The following is a 24,067-nucleotide window of genomic DNA, read 5'->3' as shown; positions in this document are numbered from 1 at the left end:
GACACGGGCATTATTTCATCTCCAGTATTTTTCTGAGGTCCATTTGTGCTTGGCCAGGGCTCTTCTCGGCCTGAAGCCCCAGGCCACCAAGAGCAACCCTAGTCACCCACGATTAGGGTTCCCTCAGCTTACTATGGCACCCGGTCTGGCTGTGGCAGGCCTGCCATCAGGGCCGGGTGGGCGAAGTGATCGCAAGCTGCTCTTGTAGGCAGCGCTGCTGATGGAATAGGGGGCCAGTCTAGGCCGGAGGGCCAGCATGCGTGGTCCAAGGTCTGGAGGGTGGATGCTGCCCAGGGAAATGCAGAAGGGAGCCGCTTCAGGGGCAGAGGAACGCTGGCTGTGTGGGGCGATGGCCTGATGGAGCAGAGCCTTGAATGCCAAGCCACGGAACCCAAAGAACAGGAGGAAGCTACGGGGCCCTGAGCTCGCTCATCTTCCGCAGGGACCCTGCGCCTTGCAGCGCCCCCCCCCCCATCCCCAGCTCACCAGGGCGACAGCGTTTCCCAGCTGTGGTCCTGGAAGGGGCTCCTAGAGACCATCCCTTTGTGCAAGTAAATGTCACCCCCAGTGGGTGGGCCACCCCGTCCTGGGCGTCCAGCCCACTGGGTTCTGGGAGCCAAACGAGGGGAAAGATGACCCCGCAGACAGCGAGAGTGGCAAGGCAGGACGCTGAGCTGCTTTTCTTTGCTTTTTTCCTTCCTCGGTCCCTCTTGGCCATGCCTGTGACCCCTGCGGCCCCTCGCCTGCCTGGCTGGATCCAGAATGGCCCCCCGGTGCTACTGCCTCCTCTACTTCCTGGTACCTGAGCTTCTGGGAGAGGGTTGCAGGGGAGGAGGCCAAGGGGACTCACAGCTGCCAGGGTTCCTAGTAGCCACTTCATATCATGAGGACACTGTAAAGGTTACACAAGGCAAGACCCTGTCACAGAAATAGAATAAAAGCATTCACTATGTGCTCCACCTTTTACATCCACTCATTGGCTTCTTTATTCCTCATGTGGGTAAACAGTCTCAGGGCAGAGAAGTGCCCTGCCCAAGATCATACCCCAGGTAGAACTTGAACCCAGGTCTGACTGCAGAACCCAGAGCTTCCACCATACCCCGCTGGAGCACACACTAGGCATTCAATAACTGCACACACAGGGGTGAGGACCCGGCCTAACCCCCACCTGTCTTCTCTCTCAGATAGGGAGTCTGTTTGGGACCCCCTCCCACTCCTCAGGTGAATCCAGGAGCCCTTGGGTCACAGGTTGGTATGAGGGATCCCCCAGAGAGGCTCCCTTCCTCCCTAGCTCAGCCAGCCTGTGGTCCACACAGTGCACTGGCCTCCAGTGCCGAGGACAGGAGGAAATGCCATTTAGTTCGGCCCCATAAGACCCGGCCCTGGACTGAAAGTTTTACTCATGTCCATCTCACTCCTGCCATTATACTGATGACAAAACAGGCTCGCAAGAGGATGAGACCTGCCAGGTCATAGAGAATGGCCAGGGTTTGGCCCCATCGAGCCCAGAATGACTCCCAGCCCAGTGTCCTTGGCCCTGCCTACCCCCAAGGGTTAGATGCCCACACACTGCTGTCCCTCACTGTCTCTCTCCTCTTGCCCTACAGCTCCAGTGGGCCCTGGGGAGGTGGTGGAGACTGCAGGTGGGGTGTGCAAGTTCCCAGGGCAGCGGCTGAGCTGGTGGCAGGCCCAAGAGTCCTGTGAGCAGCGGTTTGGCCACCTAGCACTGGGGACCCCAGATGCAGGCCTGGCTTCGCGGCTGTCCGACCCCATCTGGGTGGCCCAAAGAGAGGCCCATCTACAAAGACCCCCACGGAGGCGTGAGTATGGGCTCTAGGGCCTGGGGAGTGGGTGGGGGGAGTCAGACGCTTTGGTGACTTCCAGAGATGGGAGCCCACAGTGGAAGTCCTGTGGATTGGTCCAAGAGGCAGTTCTGGTAGCAAAGGGCGTTGACTCCTGGGCATGGGCCCTGGAGCCCCCATTTCTTCCTCCGTGAGGGAGGGAGGCACTCAAAGCACAGGGAAGTCATAGCAACTGTGCCAAAGGCAGGGTGGCGTGCGCCGCTGGGGAAACTGAGGTCCCGGCCCGCTCGTGCCTGCAGGCGCGCGCACCACGGCGGTGCTGGTGTTCGGCGAGAGGACCAGCGACAGGGCTGCGCGGCTGCCGACACCCCTGCCCGCGCTGGGGGCGCTGACGGCGTGCGTGCACGTGCAGTGGGCCGCCGCCCCGCGGGACCCGGCCGCGCTCTTCTCTCTCGCGGCGCCCGCCCTGGCCAACGCGCTGCAGCTGCGCGCCTTCGCCGAGCCCGGCGGCGCGGTGCGCGCGGCTCTCGTGGTGCGCGGGCACCACGCGCCCTTCCTCGCCGCCTTCCCGGCGGATGGCGGCTGGCACCACGTGTGTGCCACGTGGGAGCAGCGCGGCGGGCGCTGGGCGCTGTTCGCCGACGGGCGGCGGCGCGCCAGTGCGCGGGGCCTGGGCGCGGGCCACCCGGTGCCACCTGGAGGCATCCTCGTGCTGGGTCAGGATCAGGATTCTCTGGGCGGTGGCTTTTCCGCGCGTGACGCCTTCAGCGGCAACCTCACCGACTTCCACCTGTGGGCCCGGGCATTGAACCCCGCGCAGCTGCATCGGGTACGAGCCTGCGCGCCACCCCGCGGTGGCCTGCTCTTCCGCTGGGACTTGGGCGCCCTGGATGTCACACCCTCGTTGCTGCCACCGGTGCACATGCGCCTTCTCTGTCCCGGTATGGTCCGCCACGCCTCCTGCCGGCCAGACCCCACCCCGCCTTTTGGCTTAACTCCCCTTCCCCTGGCTCCCGTACACTCCCTTCTGACCTCGGGACCCAGCCCACCCCGCGCCACCCTGGCCACACCCAACTCCGACCACGTTCTGTCCAGCAGCGGGTCCCATGGGGATCTTTCCAGTGCCAGCGGCCTGAGTGGGCTCGACCCCTAGCCACCTCGCTCCGCCTCGTGCTGGCTGAGCGCCCTTCTCCCAGGTTCCCACTTCGCCCTCGCCCCTTAACTTCCGGCCATAAGTCCTGGCGCCCGCTCACACGTACAGGCGCCTTCAAGGCCCAAACAGGCAGGCCGGTGGGTCACTGGGACCACTGGGGAGCCAGGGTGCCGCCCTGACATCTCTCCCACCCCCGCCAGTGCCCTCGGAGGAGTGCCCAACGTGGGACCCAGGATCCGGCGCCGAGGGCTCTTTGCCGTGCCTGCAGCTCCGGCCCTTCCTCTGCTGCTACCCGACAGGTAGGTGCACCCTGGCTGGTCCCTGGGCTCTGCTGACGGGGAAGCTGGGTGAAGACCATTGTAGGCTGAGAGGCAGAGAGCAGTTGGCACAGCCTGGGGATTCAGCGTATTCTCGGTCTCAGGGCCTCCAGGGAGTTTAGACTACGGGTTGCTGGGACCGGACAGACCTGGGGGTGAATCCCAGCTCTGTGACCATGGGCAAGTGATTTTGCCATTCTATGCCTCGGTGTCCCCATCTAGAACACTCTGCGTAAGACTCCAGACACACAGCTGTCAAACTGCTCTTCCTCCCCTGAGCAGCGCATGGTGGGTGGGGCACCTCTGGGCAGAGTGTTGCCTGGGACCCAGCCTGGCATCCCTTCCTTGGCAGAGACCTATCGGCGGCTGCAGGATGCCCAGTCATGGCCCCTCCAAGATGTTATCAGCCGAGTCAATGCCTTAGCCAATGCCATTGTGGTGAGCCCCCTTCCAGGGTGCTGAAGAGTCTGGAGCCCTACAGATTGCCTCTCTGCACCCCAGTTTTGTCACCTAATGAAAAAGGGGACGCCCACCTAATGTGTCCGCAGGAATTAAGGTTGTTTATGCTCCCTACTTTGGAGTCCTTGAGAGCTGGGGGCTTGCAACAAGTTAGACTCCCACCCACCAAAAAGACCCTGGTAGAGCCCAAGTGTAGCCCCTGGGGGATCCTCTCCAGACAGTCGGACCAGCAGTAAGCAGCTCCTCTGCCCACAGCTCCTCCCTGACCCCCTGTCTGAACCCCACGGAGACCTGTCCCTGGCCAAGGCCTCCAGCTTCCTGGGTGTCCTGGAGAGAGTCCTGGCAGAGGAAGCCGCTCCACTGGGGCCGGCTGTGCTGCTGGCCGTCGTGCACTTCCTGAAGAGGGTGACAGCCCTTGTGGCTTGGGAGCCAGAGCCCTTGACAGGACCCTGGGAGGAGCTGGCCCAGGGCGTCGTGTCTGTGGCCAGCCTGGTCCTGGAGGAGCAGCTGGCTGGTGTGTGGCTGTCCGTCAGTGAGGTGAGGCTGGCAGGGTCAGGTGGGCCACGGGCCGCGGTTCGCGTTCCAACCTTGCCACCAGCTTGCGGTGTAGCCATGGGCTCCATCTCTCTATCCATCAAGAGAAGTTCCTCTTCTGTCTGTTTTATAAGTTGAACCTTCCTACACAACTGCTCTCGAACTACAGTTAAAAATTACGAAGAGCCACTAATCCATAAGGGCCTCCCCCATAGCTAAGAGTCTGCTGGCCACCTTGAGTGGGACATCCTCTAGGCTCAGTGTTCAGTCATCTCGTCTACCAGAATGGCCCAGACACCAGAGAACATGAGAGATGCTATCCAGATGGGGAGGGTGCTGGAAACCTCAACCTGGCAAAAGTGGCTGGTGGCCTGGGAGGTCCAGCCTTGAGAAGGGGGACAACAAGGGGGCATGGACATTGCCTGCAAACCTCTGGGGCCGAAGGTGCAGAGATGGTCCCCCTCTGGCCTCAGAGGACAGAACTGGGACCTGGGCTTGGGGGCAGGGTGGGGATGACGCAACATGGGAAGCTGGTTCCGCGGAATGGTTCACCTGTTCAGGTGGTGAGCTTCCCATCCTGGGAAGGGTGTAAGCCCACACGTAACTGGGATCTGAGGCGCCACGGTAGACTAGAAACAAACTGGACTCTGAGCCTTGGTTTCCTTCCCTGGAGAATGAGGATGATCGTACCTGCCTCACTCAGGCGATAGACAAAAGTAAATGGGTGAATCAGGTGACTGGCCCAGCACAAGCAAGTAGGTGTCGCATTAGTGAGCATTTTCCCCTCCCTGCCCTGTCCTCACCCCACCCCCACATGGCTTTCCTTCTGGAATCAAAAAGCTGAGCCCCTGTTATAGGTCCGAGTCAGACCAAAGAAGGGGAGGGCATGGTCCCTGCCTTCAGAGAGTGACCTGCGTGGCAAAGGACAGGCCAGCAGGCAGGCCACTTCACAGATCACTGAGTGTGTTAACCCCATGGTCAGGGCGGGCGGCAGTGGGGTGTGAAGTGTGAGAGGGAGCTGAGATGCGCTTCGTCCCAGGTGGTCGGTGGACCCATGGCCCTGGTGGTGAGTGTGCAGCGCCTGGCGCCCCTGCTGAGCACCACGCTGACCTCTGAGCGGCCCCAAATACACATCCAACGCCACCATGCTGGTGAGCCTGCCGTGAGCCGCCTGCACCGGCACCGCTGGGCTCGGGGTGGGGCCTGGGCTCCGACGGAGCTCTCTGCGCGCCCATAGATACTCCGCTGTTTCCTGCCTTTGCCCATGCTGTGTCCTCCATCCAGAATGTCCTTTCTCCCTTGACCAAGCATCTCCTGCATAGCCTTCAAAACCTGCTCGAGCCTCACCTCCTCCAAGAAGCCTTCCCTGATTTTAGCTCTCTCTGGACACTCAGTCTCTCCCTCCTCTGTTACACCAGTATCTTGAAAAAGCTCTTGTTGCATTTGTGGTGATCGCATAATTCCACCTGAAGCTTGCTGAGTGCCAGGGCGGTTTCCGAGTCGTCTCAGGGCCAGACCTGAGTAGGCAGGCACCCAGCGTACGTAGATTGAATGGGAGAGTATTGATGGTGGAACTTCAGGCAGAACTTGTGTCTTTCAAGTGCCCGTTGGTGTCTGATGGCTCATTGATAGTCACATCCTGCGCCCCCCACCCCCTACATAACTCCCTTCTCAGTGACCCCCTCCCTGCAGACTTGGAGAAGTCACAGTTACCTTGGGCAAGTAGCCGAACCTCTCTGAGCAGAATAGGAGCCTCCGAGACCTGTAACAGGGAGGGGGGAAGCAGACCACGCCAGCTCCTCCTTCCCGAGGTGCAGCCACCTGGCCCCATTTGACCCCAGGCCTGGAGGTGCGGAGCCTACACCTGAGCGAGGCCAGCTCAGAGGGCTGCGTGTTCACGATGCCCGGTGGGCGTCCGGACGGGCCAGGCCATGTGCACATCCCCGCAGGTGAAGTGAGGCGGCTCCTCGGGAAAGGTGAGTCAGGGTGAAGGGGTGGCAGGGCCCAGTTGGGCCCTGGACCAAACCCTGCTGTCACAGCTGCCAGCTCTGCTACTTTGAATAAGTCACCTTACCTTTCAGAGCCTGTTCCCCCATCTGTAAGATTGTCATACTAGTGGCGGCCTCGTGGCTTGTTATAAAGTTAAAAGCACCCACCACGTAATAGGTGTTCACTTAGTCTCCTCCACGGAATCCCCCCCTTTTTCCCTTGGAAGTAGGGGGTGGGGGGACCCCCCACCCTTGTACCACTCAGGGTAGAGGATTAGGACCAGGGGGCAGAGAATTAGAACAATGAGCAGTAGCCGCTCAGAATTCTGGCTCTGCCGCTTATTAACTATGTGACCTTCAGGAAGCCATGTAACCTCTACGAGCCTCAGTTTCCCTATCTGTAAGGTAGCAGAGCATATCCCTCGGGGCCAATTTGTGCTGCCTGCTCAGTCAATGGGTGGGGTCACGGGCCCCCTTCCCACCCAGCCAGGCCTCTCTGAAGTCACCGCGATCCACAGCTGGTTCAGCTCAAGTGTCTTCCAGCACACCCTGGGCGGGGCTGGTCTAGAGCCCCAGGCGCCCAGCAGCTTGGAAGAGGCACACAGGATGCAGAGGTGAGTGGGCCCCACTCAGTAGGATGCTGAGGTCCTGGATGCCCTCCCGAGGGAAGGCCAGGCCTCCCTCCCTTCCCCAAAGCCCAGACTCTGCTGGCCAAATCCACCTGCAGCAGCCCAGGCCAACACTCCTCACCCTCAACACACACGTATCCGGGCCTGTCGGAGGTACCCTGGTGGGAACAGGGCTCAGCTCCTGTCTGGGGTCCTGGCTTCAGTGTTGAGATTCAGGGAGGGAACAGGGCCTACTCAAGTCACCAGCAGGACTCCAATGCAAGACCGAACCCAGGTGCCCTCATTTCCAGCACAGGACCTTTCCTGAAGTTTCTTTGGGCACAGAAGCTGTCGTCACCACAAGGGCCTAGATGGGATGACTTCAGCCGTGCATGACCTCCCCTCCTCCACAGCCGCTCGGCGCCCTTAAAAGCTCTCTTTCTCCCCACAGATTCCTAAGCACCCAGGTGGGGTCGGCCATCATCTCCTCTGAGGTATGGGACGAAACTGGGGAGGTGGCCACAGCTGTGACCTTTCACCTGCAGCACCAGGCCCAGGTACTGGTGGTGCTTCTGCGAAACAGCCCCCGGAGGACACTTTTCCTCGTTTGGTCTCCCCCAGGCCCCCCACCCCCAATATTTGTTTGTCAGACAAATAAGGTCTCAAAATGTTCAAGAAAATTCCTAATCCACAAGCCATCCCCATTGTCCTCAAGAGAAGGGGGAGGGAAGTGATGTATTACACCCTTACTTCATGCCAGGGGCCTTTAATAGGTGAACAGGAAGCTTGGGAGAGGGACTGACTGGCCCAGCTCGTAAGTGGCCGAGCTGGGATCTCATCGTAGGTCTGTGTGACTGAAAAAAAACGGTGGTTCCTGTTGAAACATACAGGGAGGTCTGCAGAGGCCTTCGCTGCCTTGTGTTTCGAAGAGTAAAAATAACCTAAATGTGCACCCACAGGAGACCATCTAACGAACCACGCAGAGCTTCACGGCAGGGTGGTCAGCTGACATTATGTAGAAGGAATGAGAAATTTAGCCATAAACTGGCATGGATAGACCTCCAAGATATGTTATTTAGTTTTATTATCTGTAACGCACAAATTTTTCCTCACTTCTGGAACATTGGAACATTTCAGAGAAAGCTAAAGTCTCCTTTGCTCATAACCATAACCACTAATCCTGGGCGCGCGCACACACACGCACTCTCTCTCTCTCTCACACACACACACACACACACACGCACGCACTCTCTCTCACACACACACACACACAGGGGGAGAGAGAGAGGAGTGAAAGAGGGAGGGAGGGAGGGAGGAAGAGAACAACATCAGTCTTTTTATATCATCCCAAGACTTTTAAAAAACCAATTCGACTGAAGCGTATAAAGCTCCATACATGAAAACACCCATTTTAAGCGATAAGACTTGGACACCGACCAGTGTGTGCATGCACGCGCCACGGCCCCATCAAGGCGGAGAGCATTCCCACCTTCCCGAAAGGCTTCTTCGTGCCGCTCCCCAGTCGATCCTCCCCACCCTTGCCCCAGGAAGTCACTGATCCATTCCCGAGGCTGTAGATTGTGCCTGTCTTTTCTGAGGTTTCGTATGAATGGAATCACCTAAGGGGTGCTGTGGTCCGGCCTTTGCTCAGACAGCGTTTTTGAGAATCACCTCTGTCGTCGTCTGTTTCGACACTCCGTCCCTCCTTAGAATTCCATCCTGTGGATGCACCGTCATCTGTTCTTCCGTTTACCTATTCGAGTTGTTTCCAGGTTGGGCCGTTACAAACAAATTGCTAAGAACACTCGCACACGTCTTCTTGTGTGTATATCGGGCAAATGCCTAAACGTGGACTTCCTGGGTCGTGTGATAAGTGTATGTTTAACTTCCTGAAAGACTGTCAAACCTTTTCCCAAAGCGGTCGTACCACCTTACGTTCCCGGCAGCGGTGCGTGACAGTTCCGGTTGTCCCATATTTTTGCCAGCATCTTCGTCTGGCTTTTTAGTGTCATTCATTATAATGGTTGTGCGCTGGTATCTCATTGTGGTTCTGAGTTGCAGCTCCTTGAGGACTAATGATTTTGAGCACCTTTTTATACTCCTACTAGGCATTCACATCTTCCTTTGTTAAACATATGTTCACATCCTTACCCCGATTTTTAAATCTTTTTTTTTTTTTAATTATGGAATTGTAAGAATTCTTTATATTTTTGGGATACAAGTCTTTCGTCAGATATATGTTTTATGAATAATTTCTTCTAGTCTATGGATTGCCTTTTCATTTTCTTAACAGTGTCTTTGAAAGATAATTTTTTTGTTGTGATGAAGTCCACCTTTTCAGCTTTTTCCTTGCATGGTTTATGCTTTTTGTATCCTATCTAGGAACTCCGCCTATCCCAAGGTCACAAAGATAGTCTCAGAGAAGTTTATTATTTTAGCTTTTAGGTCTATGATTTATTTCAAGTTAATGTCTATATCAGGTAAGGGTCGAAGTTCATTTTTTCCATAGAGACATCCGGTTCCAACACCATTTGTTAAAAAGATTATTCTTTCCCTCATTGAATTGTCTGGTCGCCTCTGTTGAAAATCAATTGTCCATATACGTATAAGACTATTTCTGGGCTCTTTATTTTGTTCCATATGTCTAGCCCTATGCTAAGCCCATATTGTCCTGACTAGTGAATCTGTATGGCAAGCCTTGAAATTAAGCAGTATAAGTCCTCTAACTTTGTTCTTCAGTTTCAAAATGGCTTTGGTTATCCTGGTTTCTTCATACTGCCATATAAATGTTAGAATCAGCTGGTCAATGTCTATGGAAAAACCTGGGATTTCAATTGGGATTACATTGAACGGGCATCTTAACAACAAATCTTCTAAGCCATGAGCAAGGTATATCCTTCTGTTAGGTTTTCTTAGATTTCCCTTACCAGTGATATGTCATTTCCAGTATACAGGTCTTGAAGATGTTTTGTTAAATATATCCCCAAGTATTCCATAGTTTTGGATGTTATCATAAATGGTATTGTTTTCTTAATTCAAGTTTCAATTGCTCATTACTAGCATAGAGTAATATAATCGATTTTTATATAATGACATTGTAGCCAGCAACTTTGCTAAACTCACTTAGTACTTCCGGCATCTCTCGTACGAGTCCTAAGAATTTGCTGTGCCTGGATCATGCCATCTGCAAATGAAGACAGTTTTGATTTCTCCTTCCCAATCCATGTCTTTCTCTCTTTCCCTTCCAGGGCGCAGTGGCTAGGGCCTCTGCTTCAGTGCTGAATAGGAGTGGTGAGACCAGACATCCTTGTCCTGTTCCCCACCTGAGGGCAAAAGCATCACTAAGTGTGATGCTAGTTATGGGCTTTTCATAGATGTCCCTTGTCAGATTAAGTTCTCTTCTCTTCCTGCTTCGCTGAGTACCTTTATCATGAATGGCTGTTGAATTTTGCCAAATGCATCTCCCACAATTCTACAATCATATCTTCTTTTTTATTCTGTTAATATAATAAATTGTATTGATTGATTTTCAAATATTAAACCAACCTTGGACACCTGGAATAAACCCCCCTTGGTTGTGGTGTATTATCCTTTGTATATATTGCTGGATTCAATTTGCTAATATTTGTTAAGGATTTTTGTTCATGAATGTGTTCGGTAGCTTTCTTTTCTTTTTTAAAGAGATTTGAGTTTTATTTCCATTTTGTGGAATTTTATTATGGGGTCTGGCTTTGTTGTGTATTGTTCTCTGCTTTCTTACACTTTCTGCTTCTGGTTTTGTTATCAGATTAATACTGACCTCATCAAGAGGGTTGGGGAGTGTTCTCTGTTTCCCAGAAGAGTTTTGCAGGATTGGTCCTATTTCTTCCTTAAATGTGTGATAGGCCAGTGAAAACCAGTGAAGCCTTGGGAGCCTGGTGTCTCCTTTGTGGCAAGATTTTAAAATATGAGTTCTACTTTTTTCATCGATATAGGGTTATTCGGGTGTTTTATTTCTTCTTGAGATGGTTTTGGTCATGTGTGCCTTTCAAGGAATTGGTCCATTTCATCCAGGTTGTCAGATTTCTAGCAGAAAGTTGTTCATAATATTCGCTTATTATCCTTTTAACATCTCTAGGATCCATAGTGATCTTTGCCTTTCCGTTCTTGGCCAGTCTTGCTAGAAATATACCAATTTTGATGATATTTTTGAAGAACTGTTAAGATTATATTTATGTATTATATGATTTTAAGTACGTTAAAATGAAAACTAAAAGTAATGGATTGCTCACTGTGGCAAATTTGGAAAATATAGGAAAGGATAGAAAAGTCATAAACCTATTACCCAGAGATAGTTGCTGTGAACGTTTTGGTGTATTTCCTTTGTCTTTTTCTGGGCAGATAGCACCATAATATATATATATATATATATATATATATATATATATATATATATATGTATGTATATATGTATATATGTATATGTGTGTATATATATACACACACACATATATATACATATATGTGTGTATATATATATATACACATATACATATATATATGTTTTTTTTTTCTTTTGTGGAATCAAAGCCCTTACTCTTTCAGCCGAGCTATGTAAACATCGTGTTTTCCATTTTCCTGGCAGGTGTTTTCTGGCATTGTCTCAGTTGCAGATGTCCCTTTGCCATTCTGTCCTCTCTCCCTTGCTGCTTGACCCTAGCGTTTCTTGGCCTTGACAGCGGCCAAATCCAGAACCACCGCCTTCTCAGGGGATGGTCCGAAGTGGATTGACCACACACGCAGAGTATCTGCCTAACACTGTGGAAATCCCCACTCATAATACACATGGATCCTGGCGACTATTTCCTGGGGACATGTGACCAGGAATGGGGGTACTGGACACAAATAGTGTTGTGACTTTTGAGTCTGCAGCCACACTCATATCTCAGTGTGTACCGCTCGAAGATGCTACCGGCAGCACGACGATCATCCATTTTAAAAGTGTGCAGCAGGGTTTTTTTGTGTTCCCAGCACCTAACATAGTACCAGGAAAAATACGATGAACCAGCGAATACCAGGAGTGGTGGTTCAGTCAACCCGAGAAATACCGTGTTCTCCGGAAGCTCCCTCGCGGAGCCGTGAGAAGAGCGTGGCGTTGACCAAGTCAGGACCCGGTCTCAACTCCATGCCGTGCGATCTCCATTAATTCCCCTCCCTGAGGCTCAGTTTCCTCATCTGAAATGACATGAATTTATACCTGTCACATAGGCTGCCGTGGAGATCAACCACAATAAAGCACGTAAAGTACTGCACAGAACATATAGTTTCCCCTTCTAGTAAGATGACGGTGCCGTCACCCTCCACAGTCAGCACAAAGAGCCCGAGTCCAGAGCTCAGACTCCCTCCCTGCCTGGTCCGGGGCTAGCGCCATTGGCCACCTGCTGGCTCCTCCGTGCTAAGGACATCTTATGAAATCTATATTGCCGTTGTGGTTTGAGCATTGTTGAGCTGGCTGTGTGTTTGATTCCGAACCTTCCGTGTGTGTTTTTGTGCTTGCGTAGACCTTTTCTTTTTTTACACAATGGGCTCATACTGTGCATATTGTTGTGTGGCTTTTCTATCACCGAACAACGTGGCAGAGCTCTTTGCCTGTCAGTAGACAGAGACACATCTGTTCACACCAGGTATGCAGCAACCAGGGAGGGAAGGGTCAGGCGGCCCAACCCTTCCCCGAAGGACCGACGTTTAGCTGGCCCCAGTGTGTGCGTATTATACATAACGCTAGCGTGAAAGTCTGAGCACCTCACCTTCCTTCTCGCCAGAGTTGCTCTAACCCCTTTGCCCACGACCCAGGCTGGGCAGCCCCCTGGTTCCTCCGACACAAGGAGGCCTCAGCGTCCCCCTGCATCCTTCTGGGCTGGCACTCCTTTCCCGCACACACTCACATCTGCCCTGGCCCTGTTTCCTGCCCTCAGGCCTTCCCTCAGAAGCTGGTGGAGCCCGTCTGCGCTTTCTGGAACTTCAGCATCGGGTGAGTTTCCATTGTCAAGTTCTTCAGACAAGGCCGTTTTTTCAAGACATTCATTCTGTTCAAGGATGAGGCAGGACTCAGGCATATTTTTGGCGCTTGCATTCACCAAATGCTTTTTGGGCGTGGCCCCAGGCCTCACTGAGAAGGGGACAAGCTGGGGCAGAAGAGTTTGTTCCCCAAGAGGTAGTAAGCTCCCTGTCATAGGAAGTATGCAAGCCTACTCTACGAAGTACCTAGGAAGAGACTCATCTGCCAAATAGACACTAGAGTTGATGCTATGCCCAGGGCCCTTGGGCATTTGAAGGGGCAGAGGAGGGTACAGGGATTACCAAGCTCCCCCCGCCTGGGTCTTTAACTGAGGGAGTGAACATCAGTCGCTGTTGCTTAGTAACGAATGCAGTTGATGAGCGGCGGTCACTGCTATCAGCCCCGTCGTCCTACCATTCCTGAGAACGTTAGGTACATTTTACAGATGGGAATCTGAGGCCCAGGGAACTGCAGCGACTCACCCAAGGTCACATAGCCGGTTAGAGGCTGGGCACTGAGGGACGCCAGGCTTTGGGCAGAGGCTTTCCCCTGCTCATCACCTACTTCCCCCACCTCCCTGTCCAACCCATCTTAAGAGCCCTTCTGCTCCCTGCCCCCTGCCAGCCCAGACACAGGGGGCTCCTGGGCCACCACTGGCTGCTCAGTGGCTGCCCTGTACCAGGACTCTACCGCCTGCTTCTGCAACCACAGCACCAGCTTTGCCATCCTGTTGCAGGTGTACGACGTCCAGGTAAGTGCTCGAGGGGCGGGGGAGAGATTTCGGAACCAAGACCTAAAGGACGGATAGGAGGTGAGCAGAACGGCACTCCATGCGGAGAGCTGGTCCGAGCAAAGGCAAGGAGGCCAGAAACGCCAGACTTGTTACGGGTCTGGAGCCTCCAGTGCGAGGCCCAGGAGTGGAAGAGGGTCAGGGGACAAGGTGGGGGTGGGTTAGGTCACTCAGAGTCTACAATGTCAGGCTTAGATCCTATCCCATTGACAGAAGGCAGGTATGGAAGGGTCAAGCAGATGTTACATTTGCCACGAGGGAGCCCTCTGGTGCTGAAGGGAGGCTGGGGCCAGAGGAGGAGCATCACGGGGCTGTGGGCCCAGGCTGAGTACTTCGGGGGAGGGGGCTTGGACCAGGGAGACAGTGAGGCAATGAGGAGACAGGGCTGGGAGAGGAGGAGGGGGTGGTCAGGGCTAAGGGCTCAGCAACTGGGGGCTGAGGGACTTGTCTCTGATGGGCGCAGGTGGGTGACAGGTTTGGGCAGGCTGCCAGTCTGAGGGGCCATGAGGTCTGTGGGCATGATGTTCAGGGAGGTCTCAGCTGGAGATGAGGAGCTGAGGCAAAGCCATGACCGAGATGAGGTTGGATGTAAAGGACACATGACCGAGAGAGGCCCCTGAGAGACACCGGCACTCACAGATGCGGGGCAAAGCCGTATTTCAGGAGGAGACCAAGAGAGGTGGGCTCAGCGGGGCCTGAAAGAGACTCTGAGCGGCCCCTTGCTAAGGGGCAGAATTAGACCGGGCCTGAGGCTCAGGAATCCGGGGGTCACTCGGCATGTTGGGGAGCACACTAGAAAAACATGCCGTCAGATGCATTTTTCCTGTGCAAACAGGGCATCGACGTTTTGTATGTCACGTACAATCCATGACAGCGTCATATCCCCACTCAGTGGGTGGTTGTCACATGTGGCCCATCCCTTCCCCATGGGCCAGCCAATCACTTCCAACCCAGTGCTCTCAGAAACTGCTGAATCAGTGAAAGCTGGGCCGATTGGGGCCAGTTTAGGAAGGGCCAGCGGGCGAGGGCAGGCCAATGCTCACTTACGAAGTGCCTGCCGTGTGCGGGCCTGGCCCTGCCCGAGGGTGCTGCTGCCACCCCCGCTCCACTGGGGACACAGCAGTGGCTTTGGGAGCCTTGCTGCTGCGTGGGGCGGGTGAGCCTGGTCCCGTCAGGTCAGGGAGGCGATGGGGTGACTGCGCTCCAGGGCCTCTGTCCCTCCCACAGAGAGGCCTTGAGGAGGAGTCGCTGCTGAGGACACTGTCCTTTGTGGGCTGTGGCGTGTCCTTCTGTGCCCTCGCCACCACCTTCTTGCTCTTCCTGGCGGCCAGGTGAGGCGGGCGCCCCACAGCGGCCTGGCACCTGAGGCCCACCCCGCCCCCATGGCCCCCCACATCACTCCCGAGATCGATGTCCATCCCGGATCCCAGCAGATGGCCGAGCGCCTCTGCTAGGGTTGCTGCGCCCCCGCGAAGCTGCCTTCTCTGCTCCATTGGCCTGTCTGTGGGGAGCCCGGCAGGCAGGGGCCGAGACGGGGTGAGGGGCTGGCAGTGCCATCCTTGTGAACCAACTCTGCTGCCTGTCCAGGGTCCCCAAGTCGAAGAGAGCCACAGTCCACAAGAACCTCACCTTCTCCCTGGCCTCCGCCGAGGGCCTCCTCATGGCCAGCGAATGGGCAAAGGCCAACGAGGTGGGCAGCCAGCAGGTGGGCCTGTGAGCTCAGGGGAGCCTGGGAAAGCACCTTCAGCCTTTTGTGGGCGCCCTCCCACGTCTTTGCTTGGCTCCATTTCCCCAGAGGAGAGAGGCCCAGAGAGGGAAGGGCGAGGGTACCTCTGGGAGACCTTACCAACTGTACCTCGTTGGGCTGGCAGAGCCAGGCAGGGGCAGGGGACCGGGGCGGGGCTGCACCCACGCTGGCCTCAGCGGGGTCCCCCACACGCAGGCGGCGTGCGTGGCCGTCACGGCTGCCATGCACCTCCTGTTCCTGGCCGCCTTCTCCTGGATGTGGGTGGAGGGGCTGCTGCTGTGGAGCTCGGTGGTGGCCGTGAGCGTGCGCCCGGGGCCCAGGACGACGCTCTGCTACGCCGCAGGCTGGGGTGAGGCCCCTCTGCACCCCACACCCGCTCTGTCCTCAACCCCGCCTTGCATGGCACCACTGCCACCCACCACTGGGCCACTCTCGACACCACCAGACACCCATCTCCACCTGGCACCCAGCACCACTCAGCGCCCAGCCCTGCCGGCGTCCGGCCTCCATCTCGGACAGAAGCTCAGTTTTCTCCGTTCTGCCCACTTACAGATTTCCCCAACTCCGATTCTTCTCACTCCTCCTCCACTTCAACTCGTTCAACCCCCCACCTCCAGCCCTGTCTCCCTGACCCGCGGCCAGCTAAACCCCATGCCCGCTGCCAGCCCCAAAACACCAGGCGCACGCGGCCCGCCGCCGGGATCTCCCCGACGCCCGTCAGTGTGCCCGCTCCTATGGGACAGCTGCGGGCCGAAACTCTGCAGGGAGCCGGGTCCTGAGGTCACTTCTTTCCCTAGGATTGCCTGTAGCCATCGTGGCCGTCACCCTGGCCGTGTCCTCCCCCCGGGACTACGTGGCCCCCGGACACTGCTGGCTCAACGTTCACACGGACACTATCTGGGCCTTCGTGGGGCCTGTGCTCTTCGTGCTGACTGTGAGCGGGAGGCCCGGAGGCCCGGAGGCCTGGGGGCAGGGGGGACGCGGCAGGGAAGGGAGGCCCTTCCGCCCACTGACACCAGGTCTCCAGGCCAATACCTGCATCCTGATCCGCGTGGTGACCGTCACCGTGTCCAGCGCCCGCCGCCGGGCCCACATGCTGAGCCCGCAGCCCGGCCTGCAGCAGCAGATCAGGGTCCGGATGTGGTGAGGCCCCAGGCTGAGGGAGTCAGGGGAAAGTGGGGGAGCGAGGCGTGAGGCTCACGGGCTGTGAGCACGTGTGAGTCCGTGATGGGCGAGCGTGTGGCCATGTGTGTGAACATACGTGTGCATGTGTCCCTGCTGCGCACGCACACGTGCTCATACTTGTGGACGTGTGGAAGCATGTGCCCACGCATGTCACCTGTGGGGATGGCAACTGATCCTGTACGTCTAGAGGGGATGTGGCCCCCAGCCACTGTCCTAGGGGCTCACCATCTGCAAAAGGCACTGATGACCTGGTAGAAATGAGGCAGGGGAGACCTCCAAATCAAGCAGTCCGCAGAAGTTCAAGTTCAGGGTGATAATCTAGGTCCCTACTCCTGCAAGAACTGCCTTCGCTGTCCAAGGCCTTGCCCTGCTGGAGAGGGGGACGCCCCTGGCCTTTCTGCAGAAGTTCTGACACGTCTCTGGCTTTCCTCTTCCCCAGCCGTCCTCTGCCAAGGTCACGCCACCCAAGCCAGTGGGCCCCTGAAAGGCCAGGGAGCCCCAGGGGTCCTTGAGGAGTGGGAAGAGGAAGCCCTTCCAGACCCATGTTCCAGACCCACTGCGCAGACTTCGGCCCTCCCTCTGGGCAGCTACCACCCCCTTCCTTTAAGTCACGTTTGGGACTGGAACCCACCTCCCAGCACCACAACCCCTCCTTCATGCCACCTCTGGGTCTTTGAGAAGGGACAGCCGAGTCCAGCTGAAGGGACCAGCTACACCTCAGTCCTGAGTGTGTCCCTAGCCTGCAGCTCCGGGCCCTCTCCAGACACTTCCTGGGGGCTGCCATCCCCTGACCCCTCCCCAGCCCTGCCCGCTGTCCACAGGGCCATGGTGAAGCCAGTGCTGGTCCTGCTGCCCGTCCTGGGCCTGACTTGGCTGGTCGGCCTGCTGGTGCACCTCAGCCCCGCCTGGGCCTACGCCGCCGTGGGCCTCAATTCCTTCCAGGTACCTCCGGGCCCTGGGCCCTCGGGGACTGGGGCTCCAACATGCACTGGAACTCAGAGCGGGTGGCTGGTTTGTCGGCGGGCTGGGGAGGGGGCGACTGCCCCATCATGGGAGGAGGCACCAACGGGGACCAAGGACATCGTCAACAGGAGGGAGGGCAAGGGCGGGGACGGGAGCAAAACCTCGAATCGAAGAGCAGCGCGTCAGCGAGGGCTCTGTGGCCCGTTTGACAGCTGAGGAAACCGGGGCCCAGAAAGGAGGTCGTTAGGATCCCTTGGCCCTGACACTCAGGGGGAGGCAGAAGTTCCAGCCTCCAGGCTGGCACCAGAGTCACTTTGGGCCTCGGCAAGAAGCCAGGGACAGCGGTGCAGGACTCCAGGCACCTCTCCGCTCAGGGTCTGTGGCCTACCACGGGGTCCGCGTGAGCTGCTGCACTGGCGAGGACGGCAGTTTGGAAAAGGGTTTGGTTAGGACAGTGCTCGACCCACGTAAATGAAGCAGAAATGGGGGGACTGCGGGAGCCCTCCTGCGTGCGGTCGGGTCCTGTGCCCCGAGCCACAGAGGAGGTCGGCCTAGGTCCCTGTCCTCAGGGGGCTTTCAGACCTGTGGAGGTCCTGGATATGGACACAGACAGCTTCAGCCCAGGGGGCTGAGTGCTGGGAAGGCAGGTCATCGGGCGGGGGGTCCTCTCCGCCCCCCACCCTACCCCAGCCTCCCTTACATCCACCTCTTCCTGTCATCTAGGCCACTATTCCCACAGCCCAGGGCTGGACAAAGGCAACCAGGAAACCAGGTGCAGATTCAGTCCTGGGTCCACGCGTCCCCGGAGCGGGGCCTCCTGGGGACCTTCCGCCCTTTCCTTGGAGAAGGAGGGCTGAGGCAGTGACAGCCACTTAGGACGCCTAGGTGCTCTCTCGGAGTCCTGGGCCAGGCTCATATTTTTATCTCCAAACCTTAGCAGTGGAGAAACTGAGACCCCACAAAGTCACTTGCCCAAGGTGTCCCAGCGGGAGGGAGCAGCACCAGGGACGAGTCCAGAGTCCATGTTCTCAACCATCCGGATATTCAGTCTTGAGCACAGCGGGGCCTGGTTTGTTCCTGGAAGCGCTGCCGAGGCTGGAGGGGGGCCGGGGTGGGGAGGGGCGCCCGGGCCCAGTCATTCATCCATGTGGGGTTCGTCGAATGCCTACCAGGTGCTAGGCACTGTTCTAGGCACCGGGGATACAACCGCAAAGGAGGCCGCCGAATGCCCTGAGCTGGCCTGAGTGGAGGGTGCACCCCGTGCCCAAGACGAGGGAGGGGGGTGTTGAAGGCGAGCTGAGGCAGGGCAGGAGGGGTGCACAGGGTGCCGGTCACCCAGGTTCTGTCCCGTGTTGTCTCCCCCCCCCGCCCCCGAGCCCTGGGGACTCGGCACCTCTGCCAGGCAGAGGTGGGAACTGAGAGAGGAAAGGGAAGGGCGACTGTTGTGGGGAGGGTGGAGATCCTACCGGGGTTCCGATGCTATTCTCAGAGGAGCACAGCTCCCCGAGACCAGTCTGGACCTGCGCAGTGGGGAACGCAGGGCAGAGCTGTACCCCCTTCCCCGACACAGAGGAGCCCTTCTTCCGAGCCCGGCCCCCCACAGCTCCGTGGGCCCGAACCCCAGCTCTGCCCCCTTCGCCATGAGACCTTGCCTGGGTTTCTCCACCTGTCACAGAGTGGTGAGGGCAGCGGCGTCCTGTTGCCACGGTGATGACGCCAGCTGCATCCCTGCCTGTGACCCTCAGGTGGACAGAGCTTCAGCTCCTGGACCAGCACCGCGATCCCTGCCCTCCCTGCCTCCCTCCCTCCCCCATCTCGTTCTTCCCTCTCTCGCATCTCATTTCTTTGTCTCTGTCCCTGAATTTCTTCTGATTCTCTCTCCAGCTCTCCCTGTCACTGTCCCCTCTCCCTGTCCCCTTCTACTCTGGCATGGATCCCACCTGGCTCTTCCCGGGCCTCTCTGTCCCCTCTTCTACTGACCTCTGAGCCCTTTTTGTCATTTACCCTACCTCTCCTGTGGAGTGCGACCTCTCTTGTCCTCTCCCCATCAGCCTCAGAAGGTCTGAGGCTCTGTCCCCCACCCCAAGCCTCAGGGTCCCTCTCCAAAAACTGGGGAGAGTGAACCTACACCACCCCCACCATGGAGCTGCCGTGAGGGTCAAAGGAGACCCCCGCTGGGGTGTGGGTGGCAAGGCCTCCCGGTCCTGATGTGTGGAGAGGGGCAGCCCGCTACGCCCCAGCCAAGGTGCGGAGTCCGTCACTCACACGGCAAGTCCTGGCCTCATCCATCCCCACTGTCCAGATGAAGAGACCGAGGTTCAGAGAGGTGAAGGCCACTGAGCCCAGGCCCAGTCAGAATGCCCTCACAGGTCTGCAATCCCAGGACCTGACTTAGTCTTGGAGCTTCAGGAAGGTGTACCCCCTCCCACCTCGCCCCCTGCAGTGGGGTGAGGCTGTGAAGATGGGCGGGTCTGGGGGTGAGCCATGGATGGGTGAGGCTGTCTGGTGGCCAGAGGCTGAATAAATGGGGCGGGACAGGGAGAGGCCACAGAAGGCCACAGCCGCCCCTCCCCCGTGCCGGGTGTCTGTCTCTCTGAATGCCTGTGAGTGTCTCTGGGTGTGTCTCTGCTCCAGGCCAAGTGGTCAGGCGGAGTGGGGGTAGGGGGTCCCAGGCAGTGATGCCTACACACCTGTTGGGTCTGTCCCCAGGGACCATACATCTTCCTGGTCTACGCCGCCTGCAACGGGGAGGTGAGTCTGGGGACACCAGTGGCTGGAGGCCGGGGGTAAGAGGGGCTTACCTGGGGTGGGACTCCATCATCCGCTAGGGCTCCGGGAAGGATGCCAGGCCTGACCCCGCCCACCCGTGCCCATTCCCCAGGTCCGGAGCGCCCTGCAGAGGATGGCTGAGAAGAAGGCAGCCAAGGCGTTCGTGGTGCGGACGGGCACCGGGACTGAGGCGCGGGAAGTCCCAGCCTCAGCCAGGTCCCCGCAGCTACAACCTTCCTTTCAGGCCCACACCAGCCCCCAAGTCCAGGCACCCCATCCTAGGCTGTCAGGTCCCCGGGAGGCGGCCCCGAACAACCCGGTAGCCTTGACTCCACCTCGAAGACATTTGGCTCTCAGAGGTATGGTCTCACCACCCTGCAGGAGGAGTGACATCCAGTGCCTCAGTTTCCCCAGCGCTCAGCTAGGGCCATAACACATCCTATTAGTCCAGCTGAAAGACAAGGAGCCTGAGGCCGGGAAAATTCTGCCACCATGGGGCGGGGGGATGGCTTACAAACGGCCGGTCCCCTCCCCCCACCAGCAGTAAGAAGGCAGTGCTCGCCCCGGGCCTCCTTCCCTGGGTGTCTGTGCAGAGGGCCTTCGGGTGCTCTCGAAGGCAGGTGGGTGGATGAGGTTCAGGGCCTGAGACAGCTTGGGTTGAATGACCTCAAGGCCAGGACAGTAGGTCCAGTCCCAGCTTCTAGTTCGCCTGCTGTGCTCCCCTGAGCCAGTTACTTCCCTCTCTGGGCCTTCTCATCACTCACCTGGGGCAGGGGGGCGGGGGGTGTGCCGTAAACCCTTGAATGGATTCTTAGGGTCTTTGATAATGAGGTCCCCGCCCAGGGTAGGGGAGCAGAGCGAGAGCGGCCTGCCTCGGCCTCCCCAGAGTTCACCTACTCGAGGTTCCCCCCGCCCCAGGGACCCACGGCCCCAGAATTGCCACGACCTTCTCCTCCATTGCACGTCCCGAGAGACCGGTAAGGCTGGGATGGGCAACCAGGCCCTGCGGAGGGGTAGCAAGTGTGTCCCGCAGGGCTGGGGAATCCACAGGGACGCGAGTGGGCCCGGGGTGGTGGCCTTCCCCTGGGGACTGACCCAAGGGGTCCCTGTTCCTCACCATGCTGAGGGGCGCTGGGAGCAGCTGGGAGGTACTGACTGAACACAGGTAGAACCTGAATGCCAAGGCTACTGGGGTGGGGGCGTCATTGCCAAGGTAGCGGAGGGCCCCCAGGGCAAGGGGGCCAGAGGAGCTTGGGCCCGCCCCGCTGACAGACATCCTCTGTCCTCAGGCCGTGGAGCTGACAGCGTTCAAGGCTTTGGGTAGACCTCCCACCTCCAGGGACTTCCCTTTTCTCCTTGGCCCCTGGACAGTCCCTCCCCCCTCTGTACCAGAATATTCCGAAGTGATTTGAGAAGCAACCACACCCAGCCTCCCACAGTTTAAGGAGCCCTTCCTCTCACTCTGCTCCTTGCTGGTGCCTGGAAGGGCTCCATTAAGTTCCCACAGTCTTTAACCAAGGCAGCGCTGTGAGAGGCCGGCTTGGCACGGCGGGGCTTGGCACTGCCCGGCCGCACACCTGGTGACTGTTTCTGGCCAGGGCAATGGGCTTGTCTATAGAGCTCGCGCTGGGGCCGCAGGCTCTGTGCTAAACCCCAGACGTTTGCAGATTCCTTTAATCGGGCCACCTGGGGAAATGGAGGTGCTTTCAACCTCCCACTGTGCAGAGGAGGATGCTGAAGCAGAGAGAGGCGCGGGACTAGCCAGGGTCCCTAGAGGGCAGAGCTGGTGGCAGGTCCCCACCCCCTCGGTTGGAGAACCGAGGCACAGCGGTAGTCACATGGGTGTAAGCACATTTGAACCCAGGTCCGTGTGACCCCAAGCCCCTAGCTGGCCTCCACCCCTGGCTGGTGTCTCAGTCCCTTGGAGTCTCAGCTTCCCCTTCTGCGGAATGGGCTGGAGGCGCCCCCTGCGGGCCTGTTGGGGGCGCGCAGACGCCCAGCGCGCCGGGTGCGTTCCGGGGGGGGGGGCCCTGAGCCGCCCCTCGGCTCCAGCCTCCGCGCCGGGCACCCAGCCCTCCCCCCAACCCCCCACTCCCGCCCCCGCAGGCGCAGCGTGTCTGTGGGAACAAGAGAGCGGCAGCAGCGCCTCTGCGCTCAAGTGACAGAGCCTTTGTCTCTGCTGAATGGGTGGGTTGCTAAGACCGCTCGTAGCAACCGAGTCGCTTCCCCTTCTGCCCGCGGCCCGGCCCCACCTCCTGATGCCCTAGCTCGCCAACCCCACCCCCAGACCTACTCAGGTGACCTGAGCCAGAGGTGTCCCTCACCGTGCCCACTGCCCGCTCCTGAAAGCCCACGGAGCCCCCGGGGCACGCAGGTGTTCCTGGGATGGGGAAACTGAGGCTCAGGGGGATGAGGAAGAGTGACTAAGGCACCCAGGCCAGGAGGCCCACCCAAGGTCTCACTCCGTGTCAATTCCCAGCCCCTTCCCCATCTTGGGGGGTACAGGGGTCCCCCACGCTGAATCTCAGCCATCTCAGCTCAAGGGTATGCCTCCCAGGTTTCTAGAGAGAATGCTTGGGGACTCTCCTCCGAGCTCCTCCTGGGGACATCTGAAAGGCCCAACTGGAGGCCCCTGAAGGACTCAGCAGCATGGACCACCGCCTACTCCCAGCAACCCCACCCCTCCCCACCCCCCTCCCCACCCCCATTCCCGCTAACCCTGCCAGGTCCCACAGCTCTGTCCCCCCAGCCTTCTGCCTGTGGCTGCTCCTCCCGTCTGACCCTCCCCTCTGTCCATCCCCTCCTGCCCCGAAGTTCTGACAGCTCTTCAGTGCCTCTCATAATAAACCACTCTGTGGTCAGAACTGCCTCTCTGGGGGAAGCAGGTAGCCACCCCGGACACGGGTGGGTGGAGGTGCATAAGGCTGTGAGCAGAGGCCCTGAGACCCAGCAAGACGCAAGCCACATCCAGCTCCTCCATGACCTCAGAGGTGGTTTTTCATCCTGGGCCCTGCCGGGGATGTGTCTGGGACAAAATCTATGGGGGTGGTGGGCGTCGACCCACCATGAGGACAGGTCTGGGAATTTCATTCCATGAATGGCGAGCTGTTGAGCCTCTCGAAGCCCAGTCCATCATCTGAAGAATGGGGGGCATCACACTGAGCTGAACTGGGTGCGGCACTTGGTGGTCCCTACTGCCTGCATTTGCAGTGCCCTCTGATTCCTTCCCCTCACCTCCAGGGGGCTCCCGCCTCCCCGCCAAACTAATAGGGGCCGGTGGAGAGAAGGGCCCAGGGATGGGGACCAAGGAGTCCCTTCCAGTCTCCCCTCCACCTGCTCCATATCCTTCCTCCCCGAACGCACATCCTTTATTCTCCAACACAAATAACTCCTCTGGGGTCCCCAAACACCACTGGCTGACACCCCTCCCTCCTTTTGCTCATACTGTTCCCTCTACCTGGACCGCCCCCGACAGTCGTAAACTCCTAGAAGTTGTTCGAGGACAACAGTTGGGATGACACCTCTTCTATGAAGACCTCCTGTCCCCGCAGGAGCAAATCGGGCCACTGCTCACCTTGTCTGGCTCAGTCACATTGGATTATGATCTGATGAAGATCGTCTCCTCCTACACACCGGACATTCCCCAGAGACAGAAGCCAGGGCTTCACTGCTAAAGGTGCCGAGAGGGAAAGGGACACTTTTTTCCTTGCATAAA

General features: G+C 57.8%; 1 protein-coding gene across 1 annotated transcript; it reads left to right on the top strand.

The window, feature by feature from the left end:
- The first annotated feature begins 627 nt into the window (after positions 1 to 627).
- On the top strand, positions 628 to 20,373 carry ADGRD2 (adhesion G protein-coupled receptor D2). Its single transcript, XM_036238592.1, has 20 exons — positions 628 to 798; positions 1,185 to 1,248; positions 1,608 to 1,820; positions 2,102 to 2,743; positions 3,156 to 3,254; positions 3,625 to 3,710; positions 3,987 to 4,268; positions 5,305 to 5,416; positions 6,107 to 6,241; positions 6,663 to 6,867; positions 7,313 to 7,418; positions 12,816 to 12,871; positions 13,523 to 13,649; positions 14,916 to 15,019; positions 15,276 to 15,378; positions 15,631 to 15,784; positions 16,233 to 16,369; positions 16,463 to 16,578; positions 17,442 to 17,562; positions 20,293 to 20,373. The coding sequence occupies exons 1-20, from the start codon at positions 763 to 765 to the stop codon at positions 20,371 to 20,373; spliced, it is 2,979 nt and encodes a 992-aa protein (XP_036094485.1). The 5' UTR covers positions 628 to 762.
- The last annotated feature ends 3,694 nt before the right edge of the window (positions 20,374 to 24,067 follow it).

This window comes from Rousettus aegyptiacus, unplaced genomic scaffold, assembly GCF_014176215.1.
Source record: "Rousettus aegyptiacus isolate mRouAeg1 unplaced genomic scaffold, mRouAeg1.p scaffold_m13_p_3, whole genome shotgun sequence".
Classification (NCBI taxonomy): Eukaryota; Metazoa; Chordata; class Mammalia; order Chiroptera; family Pteropodidae; genus Rousettus; species Rousettus aegyptiacus.
Note: the sequence above shows the minus strand (reverse complement) of the source record. Positions and strands in the feature narration are given on the sequence as shown.

Bases quoted from the DNA above. Each gene is read 5' to 3' on its own strand.
- ADGRD2 (XM_036238592.1), top strand. From the start codon at position 763: ATGGCCCCCCGGTGCTACTGCCTCCTCTACTTCCTG. The intron at 3,711-3,986 runs GTGAGCCCCCTT...CTCTGCCCACAG, and splicing joins CCTTAGCCAATGCCATTGTG to CTCCTCCCTGACCCCCTGTC. The intron at 13,650-14,915 runs GTAAGTGCTCGA...TCCCTCCCACAG, and splicing joins TGCAGGTGTACGACGTCCAG to AGAGGCCTTGAGGAGGAGTC.